At 42.3% G+C, this 20300-nt stretch overlaps 1 protein-coding gene across 1 annotated transcript in view; it reads left to right on the top strand.

The window, feature by feature from the left end:
- Positions 1-1115: 1115 nt before the first annotated feature.
- Positions 1116-20300, top strand: part of ANO6 (anoctamin 6) — an 82620-nt gene continuing 63435 nt past the window's right edge. Inside the window, exon 1 of the mRNA XM_075745195.1 lies at positions 1116-1277. Coding sequence (XP_075601310.1) covers positions 1190-1277 — 88 coding nt within the window. The 5' untranslated portion in view covers positions 1116-1189. The remainder of the gene's footprint in view (positions 1278-20300) is intronic.

Raw genomic sequence — 20300 nt, forward strand, 5'->3', positions numbered from 1 at the left:
TCCTTTCCCCAAACAGGACTCAATCCATTTTTCCAGTCTTATTTCCATTTCCTTATTTCCATTCCTTCCCACTATTCAAGCTCAGTCCAGTTCCTCCCTGGGCATCCCTCCAGATGTCTTTCCATTTAAGTAACTCTATACTTTCCCCCAGAACCAATACATGCGAGTAGATTGGTACATTACCGAGCACTCTAATCCCTTTTTGCGAGCACTTTTGCCCCCTCGACATTTCTGCATAGTGACAATTCTGCATTCCCTGTGTTGCAAAATTCTCCTAGCTTGTATCTGCAGACAAAGATGGAGATGAGGACAACCTCTCACCTGCGAAACAGTCGACTGAGTTGAATACATCAGCAGAGCTCCAAAGATGAACTGTTTATTCAGTCCTTGAGCCTTCCCCTTCCAACTTCTGCTACCTTCTCCAAATAACTCTGCCAATACTTACCGGTTTGGGGCTTTTTTACATATGTGGACCTCATGCTTTCAAAAGTATTTAGCAATGGGGAGTTCTTCAATGCTTGGGTGCATAATTTGACAGATTTTAAAAAGACCTAGGTGTTTCACTCCTGTCCCAGTTTTCAAAAGGTAAACGTATGGATGAAACCAGAGAAATCATTGTAAAATCTTTGTTTTACAACAATATATTAAGATCCTGCTAAGAAAAACTGTTCCCTAATTAGTTTTAAGATGGCATTTGATCGGCTTATGATATGATCACATCTATGAACTCCATGATACGGCCAGCTACAAAAACCGGAACAAAACGCACGATGATTAATATACTGTTTTGCCAAGGGGGAAGCGCCTTCTCCCCGTTCCGACAGCAAATTGCCCGTTAGAAGGTGACAACGCTGTAAGGGCTAAGGAAATACATCGCTGCCTGTCCTGAATCGCACCTAGAGCTCACCGATCCCGAAGTTCAGGGGTTTCAGCAGGGGCCGCGCCAGGCTGAGAGCCACAGGTCGGGCTGCGACCCGCAGCCTGCCGCAGCCTGCCAGGGCAGGGGCGGACTCGCCTTGCCGGGAAGGTGGCGGCGACCGCCCCGCCCGCCCCCCCCCGCCGCCGCCGCCACCCCCCGCCCCGCAGCCCGCTGCCGCCGCCGCTCCGCCTCCGGGGCAGGGAAGGCTCGGGGCGGGCTCGCCTCCCCGGCGGCGGGAGAGCGGGAGCGGAGGGCAGCGACTTCGGGAACATGAATGCGGAGAATCAAGATGTGCTGCTGGATCTGGAGGGGGAGGAGGAGGGAGAGGAGGAGGAAGAAGATGATGATGGGGAGATCGGTGAGTAAGGGGGCTGGCGCGGGCAGGGTCCTCCCGGGACAGCGAGGGCAGCGCCGCGGCGGGGGCTCGGCTTCGCCCCCCGGGCCGGGGCTGCAGCCTGGGGAAGTTCCCGGCGGAGCCGGTGTCGCGGGTGCGGAGGGCACCTGCTGGTGCCCCCCCCGGGGGCCGGGGGGGCTGGCAGGCAGGGCGGCACCCGGGGCACGGGCACTGCGCGCTCGTACCACAGCTCGCCTCCTTCTGCTACAACTTCTGATGATTTTCCCGTGGAAAATACATGATGTCTTTGTGTGTGCTGGCGGTGTGCGCCAGGCGGCTCCTACTTTCGTAGCATCAGCACGGCTTAGTTGGCAGAGGAGCACCCAAAACTTTACCTGGTCCTTTCCCTCCCCTGGGAGAGAACCGCGTGAGATGGCACGGAAGCAGCGCTTCGCACTGTGTGTGATGCTGGAGACCTTTGGAGGAGACCTGCCTGTGCCAGGGTGCCTTGTTCCCTTGGAAAATGCGAAGAATGCCGTTGCCTCCGCACACCCCCGTGCATGCAGCATCCCCCGGGGCTGGTCCGTGAGGCTGGCGTCAGCTTCAAAGGACAGCAGCTGGCTCTCCCGTACTGCGTGCCTTAATTTGACAGCCAAGGAAAGGAAGGGGGGGAATCACACCCACTCCCCCCCCCCCTTCACACACCACCCCACCCCCCCCCCCCCAAAAAAAAAAAAAGGAGAAAATTGGCAAAGCATAAAAAGATAGTAATTTTGCTGGAAAAAATTGCATATGAAGTCTGCCAGGAATGCAGACAGTAAAATTAACAGAGAGTTTTCAATTCAAAGACAGTGTATGTTAGTCTTGTCCCAACAGCACCAGCCCAGGACAATGACATAGTATTTACTGTGGGAATGAATTCAATTAAAGTATTTCTAGAAAACAGCCCAAAAGGGGCTGGTTGTCAGCTGGATCAGACTGAAGGGGTCTATTCATTTCACTACAGAGACACAGATTTGCTTCAATTCAAAAGCTGGTTTCAGCTGCAGTACCTCAGATACTTTAAAGTCTTTTATTTCTACTTAACTTGTTAAAATGTATTTAACAAACAAGGAATGCAAGCAAATGTCAATTTGACCAGCAAGTAGAAGATAGATTTGTATAACTTTTACCAAGTAAAAAGAGTTCCTGCTAATTAGTGTTCAAAAGGTTGTGAATATTTTTACTGACAAGTAATGAATTTTTACTTTTTTTTTTAATATTGGGACTGAGTTTCTGTATTAGTAAAAAGTTCTAGTGGCATTAACTCTCTCTGGTACTTATGTTGCCTCTAAATACTAATCCTTAATAATGGCCAATACAGTTTGCCTCATTTATTCAGTTAGCTCATTCCAAAAGCGTATAAAGTTTGAGCCTCACCCAATGTCTGTGGAAATCAGGGAATGTCTTTCCTCCAACATTATTAGCCTTTGTTTCAGATGCTGTGGGAGTATCCTTTTTTTACAGCCATAGTCCAAAGACAAGTTCAGTTTTCCATATGAAGTGAGGCAGAGGAATTGTTTGACTCCACTCCCCGAATTAAAGGGTGGATCAGCACTGCAATGTATTAATCAACAGATGCCTTTTTCTTTCCATTCTTCACCCCAGAGAACAACTAAATTGTTTCCTACTCATGAGTCTCTATCAAATTTGGGGTTAGTTCAGCTCCCAGAGCCAGCAAATCACAAGCTGCATGTTTTGCTTGCAGGATACAGCAGTTTGGGAAAACACATGCTATGTGGCAAAATTGACTAAAAATTGAGCAGCGATGATTTCCTGAGTTGTCATGCAAAGCCTGTTATGCAGCGCCCAACTCTGTCACATTTGTTATTCTGCCTTGCAAAATGCATGGATAACAGTCTCGAGGTTTTTACATTGGGTATAATTACAGGAGAGCTATTTTATTATTCTGAGAAACTTCTAAAGCATCCATCTACCTCCAGTCTTATGGTACAACTTGCATCTGTATTTTTCCCAAGAAAGCCATCCCTGCTTTAGCAAGTAAACAGGACTACTTCTGAACTCTTTCCAGTTCTATTCAAGATCGATCCCGAGTGTTTATGGCTCATCAGAAAAGCAGTATTATGGCATATCAAAGTTTGTAGTCACGGCACATAAAGGCAGCGCTCTGGCTTGTATTGGCCTATAGTTGGCTTTGGTTATCCACATTGATGACTAGCAAACCACTCACGTCAGAAGCAGACGTAGGCAGGAGTCCAGAGAAAGAGCTGGGCTCAGTGGTCTTATAACACAGGAAAGCACCACAACCACGCTGCCGGCCATACATAGTTTTGAAATGGATTGTTGCGGTCAGACTCATGCTTAAGGAAGAAAATCTTGTCCCAAGGTTAGGCTTTTTTGACAAGCTGAAAACCTTTTTTCCCCAGTGCTTAAACAAGATGGGCAACATTTTATTTTGGAGTCAGGCTGTTTTCAAGAGGATCGTTACATTAGTGACATCAATTTGTTTCTGAGATATCTTGTTACCAGCCAGAAATGATGGGAAGGACATTAACCTGTGGTTGCTACAGCATTTAAAATTCTCCAAACCCATTATTTTCTGCCTAGAAACTGTCAGACAGTTCCATAAACTGTGAAGTTTTTCTTTCCCTGGTGCCAAACCTCATACCATATCTAAATTAGTTTCCTTGTGTTTTGGGATTTACAGATTATCTGAGTGTGCTCTCCAGTAAAATTAACTTCTGCAGACAATATCCAGAGGCATCCAATCTAACTAACCCTTCCGTGTGAAATACTTCTTTCTTCATTGGGATATGTTAGCATCTTTCTCACTCTGTGTTGTCTTGGTTTTGCTCAAATATATCCCCTAGTTTTTCCTTTAGCCTTGAGTGTACAAGATTTTCCCATCTTTTCACACTGCTGCAGTAATCAGCAAGCCATGCTTTATAGATGACCAAGAAATGGATGTTCATATGTTAACCTTTTTCTTGTCACACAATGTAGATACTGTGCTGATGAGGATTCCAGTTCTTCTTTCTGAAAAGTGTTTCATGCTGTTGTTCAGCACACATTTTTTGCCAACTACAATAAAAATTTACAACGGTACTGGCTTATTCAAGCAATATTACTTGTGGAGTTGCAACCTAAAATAACCAATTTTGAGCAGCCCACTGTGCAACTGGAACGCTGTCCTAAGGGGGATGTTGTAATCTGCATGGCGAAGTACTTTCACTCACTGTTGTGTTCTCTGCTTGTTTCCTCGTGGCATACACTCAATTTTAAAATATTGCCCTCCTAGAGCTTCTATTTTTTCCTATCCAATAACTTCATTAACTTAACCTGCTTCTTACATGACCCTACAAATACTATTGATATCATATACTATAGTCCAATATGAATGTACAGTATACCAATGGTGTTCTATAAATTACTCCAATGTTTGCCTTCACGATGCCGTGAAATGGTCAGTTCTCTATAGAAGTCTTCTAAAGGCAATGGAAAGTCTCAGCAGTTGGATTTCTTGACTGATAAAAGTGGCTTTGTCCTGCAATTTATTAACTGTAATCCCCACACTGTGGGAAATTTAAAAGTGGTCTGCTTGGCAGTAGGTGTAGGGAACAGATCTGATAATTGTCATACAATCATAGAATCATAGAATGGTTTGGGTTGGAAGGGGCCTCAAAGATCACCTAGTTCCAACCCCCCTGCCATGGGCAGGGACACCCTCCACTAGACCACGCTGCCCAAAGCCCCATCCAGCCTGGCCTTGAACACTTCCAGGGAGGGGGCATCCACAACCTCTCTGGGCAACCTGTTCCAGTGCCTCACCACTCTCACAGTGAAGAATTTCTTTCTAACATCTAATCTAAATCGACCCTCCTTCAGCTTGAACCCATTACCCCTTGTCCTGTCACTACACTCCCTGATAAACAGTCCATCACCATCTTTCCTGTAGGCCCCTTCAGGTACCGGAAAGCTGCAATTACATCTCCCTGGAGCTGCCTTTTCTCCAGGCTGAACAACCCCAACTCTCTCAGCCTGTCCTCACAGGAGAGGTGCTCCAGCCCTCTGATCAGCTTCGTGGCCCTCCTCTGGACTTGCTCCAACAGCTCCTTGTCTCTCCTGTACTGGGGCCCCCAGAGCTGGATGCAGTGCTCCAGGTGGGGTCTCACAAGAGCGGAGTAGAGGGGCAGAATCACCTCCTTTGACCTGCTGGTCACACCTCTTTTGATGCAGCCCAGGACACGATTGGCTTTCTGGGCTGCAAGCGCACACTGCCGGCTCATGTTGAGCTTCTCATCAATCAATACCCCCAAGTCCTCCTCCCCAGGGCTGCTTTCAATCCATTCCTCGCAGAGCCTATTGTTGTGATTGGGATTGCGCCAACCCACGTGCCGGACCTTGCACTTGGCCTTGTTGAACTTCATGTGGTTCTTACTGGCCCACCTCTCCAGCCTGTCAAGGTCCCTCTGGATGGCATCCCTTCCCTCCAGCATGTCGACCACACCACACAGCTTGGTGTCATCAGCAAACTTGCTGAGGGTGCACTCGATCCCACTGTGCATGTCACTGACAAAGATGTTAAACAGTGCCTGTCCCAGTACTGACCCCTGAGGAACGCCACTTGTCACCGTTCTCCACTTGGACATTGAGCTGTTGACCACAACTCTTTGAGTGCTAACATCCAGCCAATTCCTTATCCACCAAGTGGTCCATCCATCGAATCCATGTCTCTCCAATTTAGAGACAAGGATGTCATGCGGAACAGTGTCAAATGCCTTGCACAAGTCCAGGCAGATGACATCAGTTGCGCTTCCCTTATCCACGGACGCTGTAACCCCATCATAGAAGGCCACCAAATTTGTCAGGCATGATTTGCCCTTAGTGAAGCCATGTTGGCTGTCACCATTTTCCATGTGCCTGAGCATAGTCTCCAGGAAGGTCTGCTCCGTAATCTTGCCAGGTGTTTTCTAACATGCAAGGCTTTATAAGCAGATTCATTAAAAAAAATGTAATTCTGTTTCTGAAAGGACGATATCTTGTTTTTCGGTCTACCTACAGTCATGAGTAAGACTGCCCCAGTCCACTCTTATCACACCTAGTTTTCCTCTCTTCTCTGTCTTGTAGTCAACCTAAAAATTGTCGGGGCACATTTCAGGCACTCACTGTCCTGAAGAAGACTCTGGGATGGGTATGTCTGATGAGCTGAGAATCAAGGATTTCTGCTCCCCGATTCTGTGCTGTGTTTGTGACACTGTTCTTGTACGTGTGGATCTTGGAGATGAGGAACAGGAGCAAGCAGGAATGTAGACAGGTCTCATTTATTCTGATTTGCTATTGAGGCAGCAAGAGACTCTTCATGGTGAACTGGGACAGGTACAGGTCAAGGAAGCGCTGTCCTGTAATACTGCTCAAAACTTGAACTACCTTTCATGCCTTCATGTCCTTCCTCTTAAATCTGTTACCCTGATGGTTTACCTACATTTCTTCTTCTCTTTGTACTTCAGTAATTTTATTGTTTGACTTTCTGCCTACTTCACTTTCACCGAATCCAAGCTACTCAGGAGTAACAGCCTTGTCACCGACTGTGGTTGCATTTAGAATCATAGAATCTTTAAGGTTGGAAAAGACCTCTAAGATCAAGTCCAGTCGTCAACGCAACACCACTATGCCTACTAAACCATGTCCCTAAGTGCCACATCTAGACATTTTTTGAACACCTCCAGGGATGGCGACTCCACTACCTCTCTGGGCAGCCTGTTCCAATGCCTGACCACTCTTTCGGTGAAGAAATCTTTCCTAATATTCAGTCTAAAACTAATACTCTATCTAAACCTCCGCTGACACAACTTGAAACCATTTTGAAAAGTGCACTGCTGGTACCACTCACTTTTTAATTCTGATTTAATTATTTTTCTACAAAACTTCTAAAATACATAGTGAGAGTATAAATATTTAACTGCAATATAATTACTGTTTTGCAGCTATTTATAATTCATAAACTCTGGAGGAGAACAGAGTATTTCAAGAATCAGGCAGGAATTTAGGAAACTGATAAACTTCACAAATTTAACAGATCTTTCTCTTTTCAAAGTTTTTCTACTGTAACAGAATTGCCGGTTGTCTATTAGAAACTTCCTGTGCTACAGAAGTATTCCTCGTGCCTGTATTTTAGATTTAGCTGTATTGAACACATGAGTGCAGTTTACAGATAAGTCTGCAATCTGTAGGATGGACTTGTTATCTGCCATTTTATTAACTGGTGCCATTTGCACAACTTTAACGGTAATAGTTTTGATTCTTTTCCTGGTTGAGTCATTAATTTTATGTCAGATATTTATCACAGGTGATTCCTTAAAGTTTTTCCTCTATGTACACAGCCCACAAGTACTTTTAAAAGGAAAAATGCTCTATACACCATTATGCTCAACATTTTAGATTTTTTAAATTACTTTTCAAATATTACCATTTGTAAAAAAGAAAACTTATTAAACTTATTCAAATTGATATATGGGAAACAACCAGGCTTGTGTTACATGGTACAGAATTCCATCAATTCGGTAGTGTTACCGTTAATGAAAGTAATGCAATCAAAAACTCACAAAAAATGTCCTAGTATCAGCTGATTTGCAAATTAGTGTAGAAAATTGCAGGTAGACAGCTTAAATTTCAGGAGACCAGAGACACAGAGGGGGGTGATGTATGCATGGCATAACAGATGGCGTGTCAGTCTGCGTGTCACACAAATGGACCTTTCAAAAGTAATTAAAGATGGGTTATGAGTAAGATCTGTTACCATATGCACGGTAAGTTCAACAAAGCTGTTATCATTTAGATCACCTCATCCTAGTATTTCTTGGTACCTGCCATTTCCTAGGAAATGATGGGTTGCATGCTGTGGAATTAAGGTCTAACTTGCCACTAGGTGTGTGGCAAACCCCAAGGGGGAACTGATACTAAAGTTGATGTTTTCTGCCATGGTAAAAAAAAAAAAAAAATACGAAACACAAGGGTGATTTTGTATGAGTGCAATTAACTGTCATAAATTAAATAGTGTTTGTAATGCCTTCCAGCTTATCCCTTATAAAGAACAATGGATTTTTTTTCTTTTATTGTTTATTTTTAGTTTGAGATAATATATTCTTGTACTTCCCTAAAAAAGTCAAATAAAAAAGCGTGAGCCTAAGTTTGGGATTAACTGGGGTAGGTCAGGAAAAAGGGTTGCTTATTTTTGTGCTTTATAAATAATACACAAATAATAAAACTAAATATCCTGTGCCTGAAATGAGAAGATCTGTGACAAAAGGGGCTGCAGGCCTTAAGGATATGAAGCCACTGCAGGTGTGTATTTAACAAGATAATGCATTTAACAGGGTGTGAATGTCAAGGAGGAGGACACTGAAGAATAGTGCCATGGGTTTAGATTGTTTATTGTTCTTATATTCAGAAAACAAAGGTGGGGACAGAGATATGCAAGTGCTGAGCTCTGTATCCTAATGAATAGAAAAAATTGGCTTACTTTTCTGCTGGACTGTGACTATTGCTCCAGTGCATGTCTCTGGCACCGTCCTTTCTAACAGTCTGAAGTATTGCTCTATAGAATAGACATGTTATTAAACTGATATTTGATTGATTTTTTAATATAAAATTTAAAAAAATAATTTCACCAAGGCACGGGACTAATATTGCTTGTAAATTTTTGAGGGTTTTTAATTCAGATCCAGGCTCACTGTGAGTGTAGGTAGAACAGTTTTCCCACTGAAGAGCATACGTGTTCATCTGCTGCGCTGGGCGCGATGAGAGCCCGCTAGGACACTGATAACATTTTATGTTAGGGTTCAGGTCTGATGAATCCGGAAGCTGAAATGAAAGCCATAGGCCATAATGTCACAAACATGCCAAGCCAGCATAAATTGGCTTGGCAACCAAAAGAAGTATTCCCCCCTACAACCACCTTACAGCGGCAGCTTACGTCTTCATGGCATTTTGGCCTTATTTTTCATTGGGGTATATCAGTGGCAGCGTGGTAGGAATGCAAGGCTGTAAAGAAGGACACTGTACTCTTTATCTTATTACTGCCAGTGTCTTCTGTGGGAAATGGAAACTGGCAGTCATGCGAATAGGCATCAAACAATAGATTTTGTTTGATAGTCAGTCTAAGAATGCAAACATCTGAGCACAGAATCCTTTGTCTTCTCCACCCCTCACACTTTACTCAGGCATCCCACATCTCTCTGAAGGCTTCGTGGCAGGAAGAGTGTCTTGATTGCTTCCTGAGGAATTATACAGGCATCTGAACTATATTTTTGCTTGCTTCCATCGAATTATCTCTAACCGTTGTTCTCAATTATTCCAAACTCAAGCACTTTTTTAACAACAGTAGACATGTAGGCATGATTCCCTGCATGGACTTTGGAAGTGAGATCCTGAAGGATCACTAGAGCTAATTAAAAAAAAAAAGTCCTCAACATCAAGATGGCTTGATTTAATCTTTGAACAGTCCCTACTCCTGTACAGAGTTCAGAATCCCTCCCCAAACTCCTTATGTACACATGGGATACCTTCCCCAAGGAAGTCAAGAGGTGTGCTCCGGCCCCATGTTTGTGTATACATTATTTATACTCTGCCTATGTGAAGATAACTCACCTATGGCAGTTGTTGGTTTATCAAGGGTGGGCTACTGAGTGGCAAAGGGTAGGGAATGGCAAAGATTTACTCTTCCATTAGCATCAGGCAGCCCAGCACATATTCTTCCATCGCTTGACACCATCAAATGGGAGTGTGATCCCTTTTTCCCATTCGTATCCTGCATCTTTGTCAGAGCAGCTGCCTCTTCACAAGCCTTCGGTTCCAAAGCTTATCAATATAGATGGGCCATCTCCTATGTAGAAATCCACCTGTTGAAGGGCATAGTATTACTGAATGCAAAATAGGCAGAGCCTACACAGTTTTGCTAATGGAAATAGCCATATTAATAAAACGTGCGTGTTTTAGTTTGTAAAAGGGTAAGAGTCAGACCAGCATAGACCCCGTTAGCAGGCAGACCCAGGAAGACCAAATGGTTTTGGAAAGAGACCACATTTAAACATCTTTAAGGAATATCAGATTCAGGTTGGAAAATTAACAAAAATGTATTAAAACACAAACTGACGTAACTTTAAGCAGTGTAGTTATGAGTCTGCTGGAGCATAAACATTCCTTAATTGATTTTATGCCTCATGTGGTAGAAATTGCAGCTTAGTTTCACAATATTGTATAAAGGCTGAATAAGATTGAGCCCTTCAATTTAGTGTTTACATTAAATTTCCAACTAAACCACTAATCATCAATATTCTTTAGACATAACTGAAAATCAAAGTTTTGTAGGAACTGCCACCAATAGCAGATTTTGCTTTACTTTTATAGTTTCCCTTCCTTTCTTTCTTTCTTTTTTTTTTTTTTTTTTTTTTTTTGTTGCTGGATTTCCCCTGACCCTATTAATCTGGTTAGTCAGGTTCTCCAGCATTTTTTAGATGTGATTTGTCAGAGGACATTAAACATTTGCATAGGAGACTGCTTACAGTACAGTCATCAGAATGAGCTGGTGCGCCAGTGCTGCTCTTGTAGGAAAGAGCCACCACCTCTGCTCTGTTCTACCACTGCCTGAGAGCAGTTTCTGCAGCAGGCTGAATGTCTGATCACTTGAGTGTCCATGGTGTGTTCCTTTCGTGTGGGCTTCCAACTTGGGTGAAACTTTTGCTAAGGCATCTGACTTTCACTGTGTCTACAGGAAGATCTTGGTTCTTGGTCCACTGCTGCAGCAGAGACCCGTGATTTCTCCTTCAACCTTTACTACTTTGGGAAGTTACAGTCAGATGAGGAATCTTCACTGGGTAGGGAAAAGAATGTGGAATGAAGAGTGGGAGCAAGAAGCAGGTGTGTTGAGATGCACTGAGTCTATGGTGGTGTCAGAGCCGATGCATTTTGGTCAGGAGAAGGGGATGAGATTAGTGACTTTTCAGTGGGTGAAGGATTGTGACTTCTTTCCTTCCTTCGTGGGAGGAATGTTTAAATGAGAAAATGTCATCTGGATTGCAGATTGCAGGGTGGAAAATATGAGAGCCGATTATACAATGTTGTCGGTGTAACAACCCTGCTAACGATGCTGGGAACTGATATTAGTAATCCGAGGGCATGCTGCTGTGAGTTGGCACAGTGGAGGAGTTGAAGAAGAGCCACGTCCTGCCTGTGGAGAAGCTGGGGTCTGTTGCAGTCAGTGGAGGGAGCCTGAGATAAGCACCAAAGACTAGAACTTAGATCAGTGGGGAGACTCCTGCAGCATAGACCAGGGTCTTGACTGAAGGGTCTGCTAAAATAAGGAGTGTCAAAGAGATGGAAAGAGTAAGGAGATAGAAGTAAAGGCAAAACATCCGTTGAGACCTGCGTACAGACTAAGAAAGAAAATAAATGGGAAAGAGGAAGAACTCTGGCAGTTTTCATAAGGGTAAACCCCATCAGTGCAACTGTTCACCTGTTTATCTGGTCAGGAACTCATAAGCAGTGGCGTTAAGATTCTTCGAAGTCGGTTCATCAGGAAAATAAGCTACAGCATGGGACTAAGGTAATACAACTGTGGGTGTTATGAACGGAAATAATTCATCTGTGGCGTTTTCATGCATTTTTTAATCTATAGTAAAAACCACAATGTGTTCATAGGTAATTTATCCAGCAGCAAAAAAGGACTGTATTTACACCATTAATTATTAGCCAAAAAAAAAAAAAAAATTCCACTGCTCTAAGTTTGTCACTGCAGTTAGAGATAATAACATTTAACAAAACAAGACTGAGATGATGATCCAGAGGGCTCTAGGATTGCCAGAGAGTTTTATTAGGTTGTGTGCAATATTAGTAACATTGTTAGTGTTCCCTTTCTATGCGTTTTTTCCTTAAGTAGTCTAATGGAGTTTTTATAGGCATTAATGAACGAGGATGAGGTCAACCAATGTGCACTTTACCCTTGTGAGCAGTCCCATTGACTAGAGTGGGAATAGCATTAGTTTTGTAAATGCTATTCATAGTAGAGAATGCAGAACTACTCCCTAATGGAGGAAATATCTTTATTAAATCTTTCATCATCTCCGTATACACTGATTTATTCAAGGAAAAATAATTAAATTCATTTAATTATTCTGCTGTCTGTAAAAGACAAGAAGGAATTTGCACAAAAGGACAGTTTAAGCTATAAACGATGGCTGTGCTTAAGACAAATAGCCCAGCAAAAACTCCTACAATATTTGGTAAGATTTACACATATAATGTATTATTAAAAAAAAAAAAAAAGAACAAATCAATATGACCTGAAGAATAAATGAGTCATTGCTGGATTTTATTTTTTTTTTTAACTTGTTCCTTGCTGACAATAAAGTAAGGAGAGAAAAAGCTTCAAGGGCAATGCAGACCGGCCAAACAGAGCTCCAAATGTTTTTTTGTAAGTTTATTGGTGTTTGCCAAAAAGAGCAAAGCTCTCTTTTAGTCCTCTTATGCACAGAAGAAGGTGGTTTTAGGTAGAAGTTGGTTATTAAGCTGCAGCAGTTAGAAGGAAAATCTGAAGAGTCCCTAAATTGCTAAAACTACAAAGTATTTCCTGATTAGGAAACAAAAGTATACAGCTTATTTCTAAACTCTGAGTCCAACACTGGGAATGCTTACAGACATGAGCCTTTGCACCTATACACACAAAGTAGTTCAAAAATGCCTGTAGGTTTTGACTTGAGACTTAATATTTTCATAGCCAAAGTAATTAAAAGTATCTTTCTGGGTCCATCCTGTAAACACACCATATAACAGCTGAGTGTAGGAAATACTTTAAAGCAAACATTCTGAGAAACTCATTACAGAAATTCAAAATATCTCCTTGGAGACATGTAAATTTAAGAGCGATGGGTATAATTTTATAAACATATTTCAAACTTAAGATTTCTAATTAGATAACTCATTGATCCATAGGCATTGAAGTCTAACCAAACAGCGATTTGCAATTACAATTTTGGTTAATCATTTCAGTTCCCACTGAAAAGGTTCCACAGCTGCCTGGAGGCTTGGCATTGGTAAGGAACACCATGGGATCAACTTGGCTGCTAAAAAAAAGCTGGTTTTGTAGCTTGAGGCAACCACCGTGCTTGAGGCTGCCCTCCCGTAAAACACACCGAGGGCAGGGCACGCTCGTTCCCCGTGTAATTGGGCAGTAATTTTGACAGTATGCTTGGGGTTGTTCTTGGCAAGCCTGTCTCATGGCAAAAGTAAAAGTGGCTTGTTTTCTTTATATTTCCTGCCTAAGGACAACTGATTCGGGTTAGTTGCTCCGGGATAGGAAAACAAAGCAACCTCACATTATTTAAAGCACTGAAGAGAACTCAGCTCCCTCAGGTTCAAGAAGGCACTCGGGGACTGGCAGCAGTCCGGGTGCATTTGTGCGGTGATGTGCTTCAGCGCTGGAGCAGGTGAAGAAACAGCTTATCATACTCGTGACCAGAGGGTTAATTCTACAGTCCCCGCTCAAGCGTTGGGTCACAGTCCTTCAGCAAATCAGCCTTCAGAGATACGCACGTTTATTAGGCCAGGCTCTGGGCACATGTGTGATGGGGGGTAGAATGCTTGCACAGAAATGATGAACGGCTTACGCTGCTTCTTGGTTTTATCCTTTGTACCTCTTAAAATATCAGCAATATTGTGGTTTAACAGAGCTGATTTAAGTCAGATCTCACTAACAGCTCATCTGAAATTTCTCAGGGAAAGAAACCCTGTATAAACAATGACATTTTATGATGTTTGGACCCAAGTAGTGTACTGCTTCTGATAGTTGTTACATTGCCCAAATTTCACATAATCCTCTCAGCCCATGGTAGGAATCCTGATTTTTACAGCATTACCTGCAGTTTGCTGCTGTAGTCCTCGCACAACAGCATAAGCTTCTGAGGTAGCAGGCTGCTGCTCACCTCTGCACACCAGTCGCGTAGGGACGTGTTACAAGCCAAACACGACACAAACACGAGAACAATCCTTTGGAGTTAAGTGGAACCGTCAGCATCCATAAAGTTATTTAAGTGTGTAAATGTTACAGTCCCAGCCCCCAGACACTGTATATTGCTGTTCAGAGTGAGATTTTTTTAGTGGTTTTATTTCAGTGGTTTATCTTGCAAAGCTATTCTTGATGGAAGCATAAATACCTGTCTAAACAACGGTACTCCATTTATCAGTTGTGGCTGGTGTATCCTCATCTTTCTTTTTTTTTTTTTTTTTTGTTTCCTCTGAGTTTATTTAAATGTTTTGGGGACAGACGTTTATCCTGCACTCTTAAGATAAAACCACATGTGTCTTTCAGAGGAATTTCTGCATCTCTCACTGCGTACAGTTCACTGAACAAACACACTGACCGTTCTCCTCAACAGGATGTTCCTCAGGAACACCTTGCACGCAAAAATAAACTCCAGAGAAACACTGTTTGCTTTCAGGATGACTCTTTCAGCTGTTTTTCATCCCCTTCACTATTTTCTTCACCATTTTATTCTGTCACCTTTAAGGTTTTGTTGATGTAGAATGCAGGTCAAAAATATGACCATAAGTAAGATTAAAAAGCTTTTCTTTTACATGATCAGGCAGCTTTCTAACTGTGCTAATGTAGGCAACTGAAGTCTACAGAAGTGAGAAAATGCATATTAAATACTAAAAAAATTCCTTGTGAGCAAACTTTACTTTCAGGGAGGTTGAAATGTTGGATTATACATGTTTCTGGGGATCAGCACTGCCCTTTTTATCTTTGAAGGTATACAAGTGGAATTTTCCTCTTTTTTTTTTTTTTTAACTGAATATGTTTGCTTCATTTCATAATACAAGGGAAAAGAAAATGCCAGTACTTTTCTAAATGTGGGATTTTCCATATCTATGGACCGTTGTCTAACATGTCCCCTTGATATGGAATACCCAGAAGTCAGGCAAAACAACTCTCAGCTAAAAGTTTTGGTCTCAGGTGTATATCCGTGCTTTTCAGAATGTGCATTGCTGTTGAAATCAGTGGAGATGTTTTGCACTGTTCATTCTAGGCACAAAAATATGGCTTGGAGTTTAGCTGGCCCACCTCAAATATTCCTCAGGTGTGTGATATTTTTGTTTTTCCTTAAAGGCTTGGTCGTGCCTCTTGCAGCAAGCTCAGAGGTGAGGCCACCAGAGATGCTCGGCCTGGGACTGCCCCTCTCAGTCCCCTCCGTGTGCATTACAGGATGGGTGGACAACTGACAATGTCACCTCCTTGCTGTCGCTTTTTGGTGTTTGCTATGCCTGAAGCCCTCTCCTCCTTCTCTGTCCCACCTCCACTGTGTGAAGGGAGAGCAGCATGTAATGTTTTCACTCTTCTAGCAGAAGATACTGGGATTGATTCATGTGCCGCAACATCTCCATCAACCTGTTACTCTGAGGACTTTCAAGAAACTAATAACCAGTTAGAAGGGCTGAGTGTTAAATCCTTCCAAAATGGAGTTTGGATTTAAACTTACAGCTCTAAATATAATGTCACTGTGAGTATTGGTTTATAAATACTGTTAGGCCTAAAAAAACCAAACAAACAAAAACAAAAAACCCACCAAAACCAACCAAACAAACAAAAACCAAACCAAAACAAAAAAAAAACCCAGTATAGAGAAAGTGGATATTGGTTTGTCTTTGGATTCTTCTGTTTCTGTATGCTTGCTTGCAGCATTTGTTTTACAGCCTGTGTCATTTTGCAGTAAGTTATAAATGAGTATGTCCATATGTCAAGTGAAATGAAGTCCATACTTAGGATAAAGTGTGAAGAGAAATTTTTGACGGATTTACTGGATCCTAATTTGTTGTCTGATTTAAGAGGTCTCCTTGATATCGTTCTATCTGTTTGCAGTTCAGTAAAATCTTTGGAACTGAGTTTATTTGCCTTCAGCCAGAAGTTGGAGCTGACACAAGAGATCGGAGGTGAAATCCTCTGGCTTGTGTTACAGGGATCAGACTGCTTGACCTCGTTGGTACGTTCTTGCATTACAGGCTATGAGCTGGATTCACACATTTCAAAACATCATTTTTGTTCCCTTTGACACACAAAAATAGAATCTTCAGTAAAGCCACTGTGGTCTCCTCTTAAAAAACAAAACAAAACTCAGCATAGCCAGTGTCAAGGGATTCTGAGTAGCCTCCTAACAGCCCATCACACTTGCTTTTTCCCTACTGTTATAATGAGATGTGTAAGCGACCTTACCTAAGCTTAAATGAAAATCAACTTTGTAGAGGCTGCTTGATTTTCTTCATCTGAAAACTGATTTTTTTACATCCTCTCACTTCCACAGTTTTGAAGAAATTTATTAGAATCTCAGTGGAAACGAGTTTGTGAAGAGGGGTATGGCTGGGTCTCTCAGCACTGCTTAGACTCTCACGAAGAGCTGTAATGTTGTACGAAATGAGCAAGCTCTACGGTTGTTCCTCTGTTATTGCCATCTGGTATGTTCATAACATTGTAAAACAGTTTAGCAGGACTCTTTATAGACACCAAAGTAAAATGTCTTTCCATACTTTCCAAAGCAAAGCCTGCATCTCCTCTTTTGCCGGCTTTTTTTAAGATTTCATGGAATTACACTGTGGTTTAGGTGAGATAGGAGGAAAACAAGAAAATGTCTGCTTGGCTTTTTCCTCCTTACTAGTCTTGCTGCTTCATTTTGTTATAGCTGAACAGTAGGTATCTAGGATTCAAAGCCAGTCATTTTTTTATCAGCATTATTACTGTGTACTCCTGACTTCTTTTTGCTTCCTCCTAAGATAAGCTATCAAAATACCTATTTTCCATATTTTATGCTACCTGCCAATCAAAAGGAGACTTGTACTTTAAAATTCACCTGCATTCTTTCCTGACAAGTTCTTAAACTGAATTTACTCACTCTGGGATGGCTAACGTAGGAAGGTGCAACCATTGTTAGAGAAATCTAGAGATGGCGCACGCACAGTGTGACACCACGCTATCATGTGCCTACTTTGGTGGGTCTGAAGCTGCCTCTGTTCCTGCTCTGAAAGACCTGTTCACAATGGTGGTGGGTGACCATGCTGAAATCTGAAGTATGACTTCACCCAGGGAATGATTCTTATATATATATTGCTTATAAGCACAAATCTTAAGGTGACATAATATCTAGATACCAAATACGTTATTAACATTGTTGCACATCAAGCACTCAAAAAGCTCTCGCTAACCCACGGGCAGAACTGTTGATACTTTTCCTCAGGTATCTGTGGCATCTGCCTCAGAGTGTGTAGTAATATGTAATATGTCTGAGAAGATTTCTAATGTGCCACCTCATGGAGTGGAGGTGAATAAAAACTTACTGCTCCTCGCTCTTCCCAGTGCCAAGAAGTATAAGAAGCAGTTGCAGGTTCAAAAGCTGTGGAGAGAAATTTTGAATTAAAAAGCCACAAGATGATCTAAACCAAGAAATATACAGGTTTTGTCTGATTCTGTGGGAGCTTCACTGCCTCCGTGCCCTCATCTTGCACTTGAGAACATTGAATGGTAGTTTTGACCCAGAGCACTATTGGTCACTCCTGGGGACAGGAGGCTGGGCTAGGTAGACCACTGAGATGATCCATAAACACATTATCGTGTTCTTATGTGGCCTCGTTCTTCTCTGGCTGCACACAGATTCTGTTTCTTAAAAACCAGTGACCTTGTGCAAAACCGGTGAACAGCCTTACAGTCAAAAGGCAAGGCAAGAGCACGGACAGAAGGCAAGCTGTAGGTCAAAGGCTCCATTATAACATAAAACTGAGGACTGGGAGCGGGGAGTCTGTCCAAGGACCAAAGCCAGGAGCTAGCGCTAAGCCCTACAGCTGAATGAGGGCTTAGTGTGTTTCCTTCTTACGTCTGACAGAAAGGACAAGCCACCCATCAGGCTCACAAGCCAGATGACAGATCACCCATCCCAACAAGAGGCCGATTGCAGCCAGAGGTGTGGTCTGATGGTGGCACTACCTTGGAAAGCTAGTAGCATCACTGACCCTGCCAAAGCTCAAGGCTTGGTCTGGTAAACGTGCAATGCCTGATCTGTGCATTGGTGTCGCCTAAAGCTGGGGGCTCTTTGCCAGTGACTGAAATGACCAGGACCTTCAGCACAGCATTCTCTCTCTCCAAAGGCATCCACTGCATTCTTCCATCCTTGTCTTATAAAAGGACTGTAATAACTGTTGAGATCTTACCTCCTTCTAATTCCAGGTTCTCAAAGTCTAGGGAAATATGTTTTTGATCACTCTGGAGTTTGTTTTGATTGCCTTAATATTTTCCAAATGTCTTTGTGTGTAAGTTTCTTGAGTTGGTATTTTCACATGACTCTATTTTTTTCCTTTAGTTATATAATGGACTTTCCAATGCCAGGCAGAGAGAGCATATTCTTATTTTCCATCGGTCTGCCCACATTACTGTTACTAGACAGCTGTGTGCACACGTGCGTCCTTCTTGTTAATGCCTCTTTTCCCAGAAAGTAATTTAGAAATCTCTGTGTCTTCAAAGCCGCAGCGGTTTGGCATGAAGCTGTCAGACCTTGCCCAGATGTAGTTGCTGGGCATCATGAATTGAATTGTCAGCAGAAACCAGAACTTTTATTCATAGTGATTGTAATAAGCTAAAACACACTGGGTTGTTTTTTGTTGGTTCGTTGTGGGATTTTTTTGCATCATGGTACTGAATTTACACTAATTACATTATTCTGGACTGACTTTTAAAAGTTAATAAATTTGATACACAAGTTGCTAAGGAAAAGTGTGTATAGTTATTATGGTTACTTTTCTTACAGTGCATTTTGAAATTACTCATCAGCAGCACAGAGTGCTCCTACACATAGACCACTAATCAAATTGTCTAATTAGGTGAAATTCTAGACTTTCAGCAAAGATTCCTCGTGCCAAATTGCAGCAATAATTGTTCCATCACTTCTGCTCAAGGGAATCTCTCAAATGCTTCAGATGATATAATTTCATTTCTAAACTGACTCTATAATTAAATAATACAGAATAGCCAGCAGTAATCCTTCTCTATATTTAAACGTAAATATTACCAGCTACCAACAGGAGCCATAGCATCCCTAAATGGCTGCAGCTAATTATATATTATGTCTAAAGAATGTTAACATTAAGGTTGCGAAGTCAAGCACTTAGAAGTTGGGCGAAGTCAGCATTAACGTTGCCCAGGGAACTTCAGTTTTCCTGCCATTTGTTTGCATGCATGTTACAGTTTTTAATTACACAATCACTTTTCTTTTTTCCTCTTAAGTCCACTGCCTCATTCAGTAAACTGGTAGTAATTGCAGATTTCTTTTTATCTTCCTCATTAAGAGCATGGCTCCAAGCCTTGTTTCACTCAAATTATCCAAGCCTTGCACAGCATACATTTTCATTCCTTTCCTCTGTGTTCCTATAGTGTTTTTACCACATCTGAGCACTATATCCAACAGGGATGCCAGTGTCAGGTTGCCTTAACTCCCTTTTTTTAGGGAGAGCTGGAGTTTCAGGAATCCAGACCCTCGTGAGAGGAATGCAGGCTGCTGAAGTGATAAGATGTGGGGAATGTGAAGCACTTCTGAACGGGTTGTGCAAAGACAAGGCACTGAACAGAGAGACCCACACCCCGCCCTCGGGCCTCCCTAGAACACATCTACTGCAGGGCCACGAGAAAATAATTCATTTTCAACCACTTTTGTACAATTAGGTCTTACACCATTTTGGGTTTATGGCTGATAAACTCTCTGCATTTCACACAAAGTTGTCTAAAAAAAAGTTCATCAATGACAAAAGCTTCAGGACTGATTTTTTCAGAAATAAAAGCATTTTCCAAACTTGCTATTCTAAGTACCGCACAATACTTCTCCAGCTAACTTAGTGATAAATGCCCAGCTCTGCTGTAACAGCGCTGAGCTTTGCGGCCGTAACAGCCTGGGCAGTTAGCTTGAAAACACTGACGTGGAAAGCTGGGCAAAACTCTGTTCAAGCAGCTTGCTCAGCATCACGTGT

This window comes from Balearica regulorum, chromosome 1 (genome assembly GCF_011004875.1).
Source record: "Balearica regulorum gibbericeps isolate bBalReg1 chromosome 1, bBalReg1.pri, whole genome shotgun sequence".
Taxonomy (NCBI): domain Eukaryota; kingdom Metazoa; phylum Chordata; class Aves; order Gruiformes; family Gruidae; genus Balearica; species Balearica regulorum.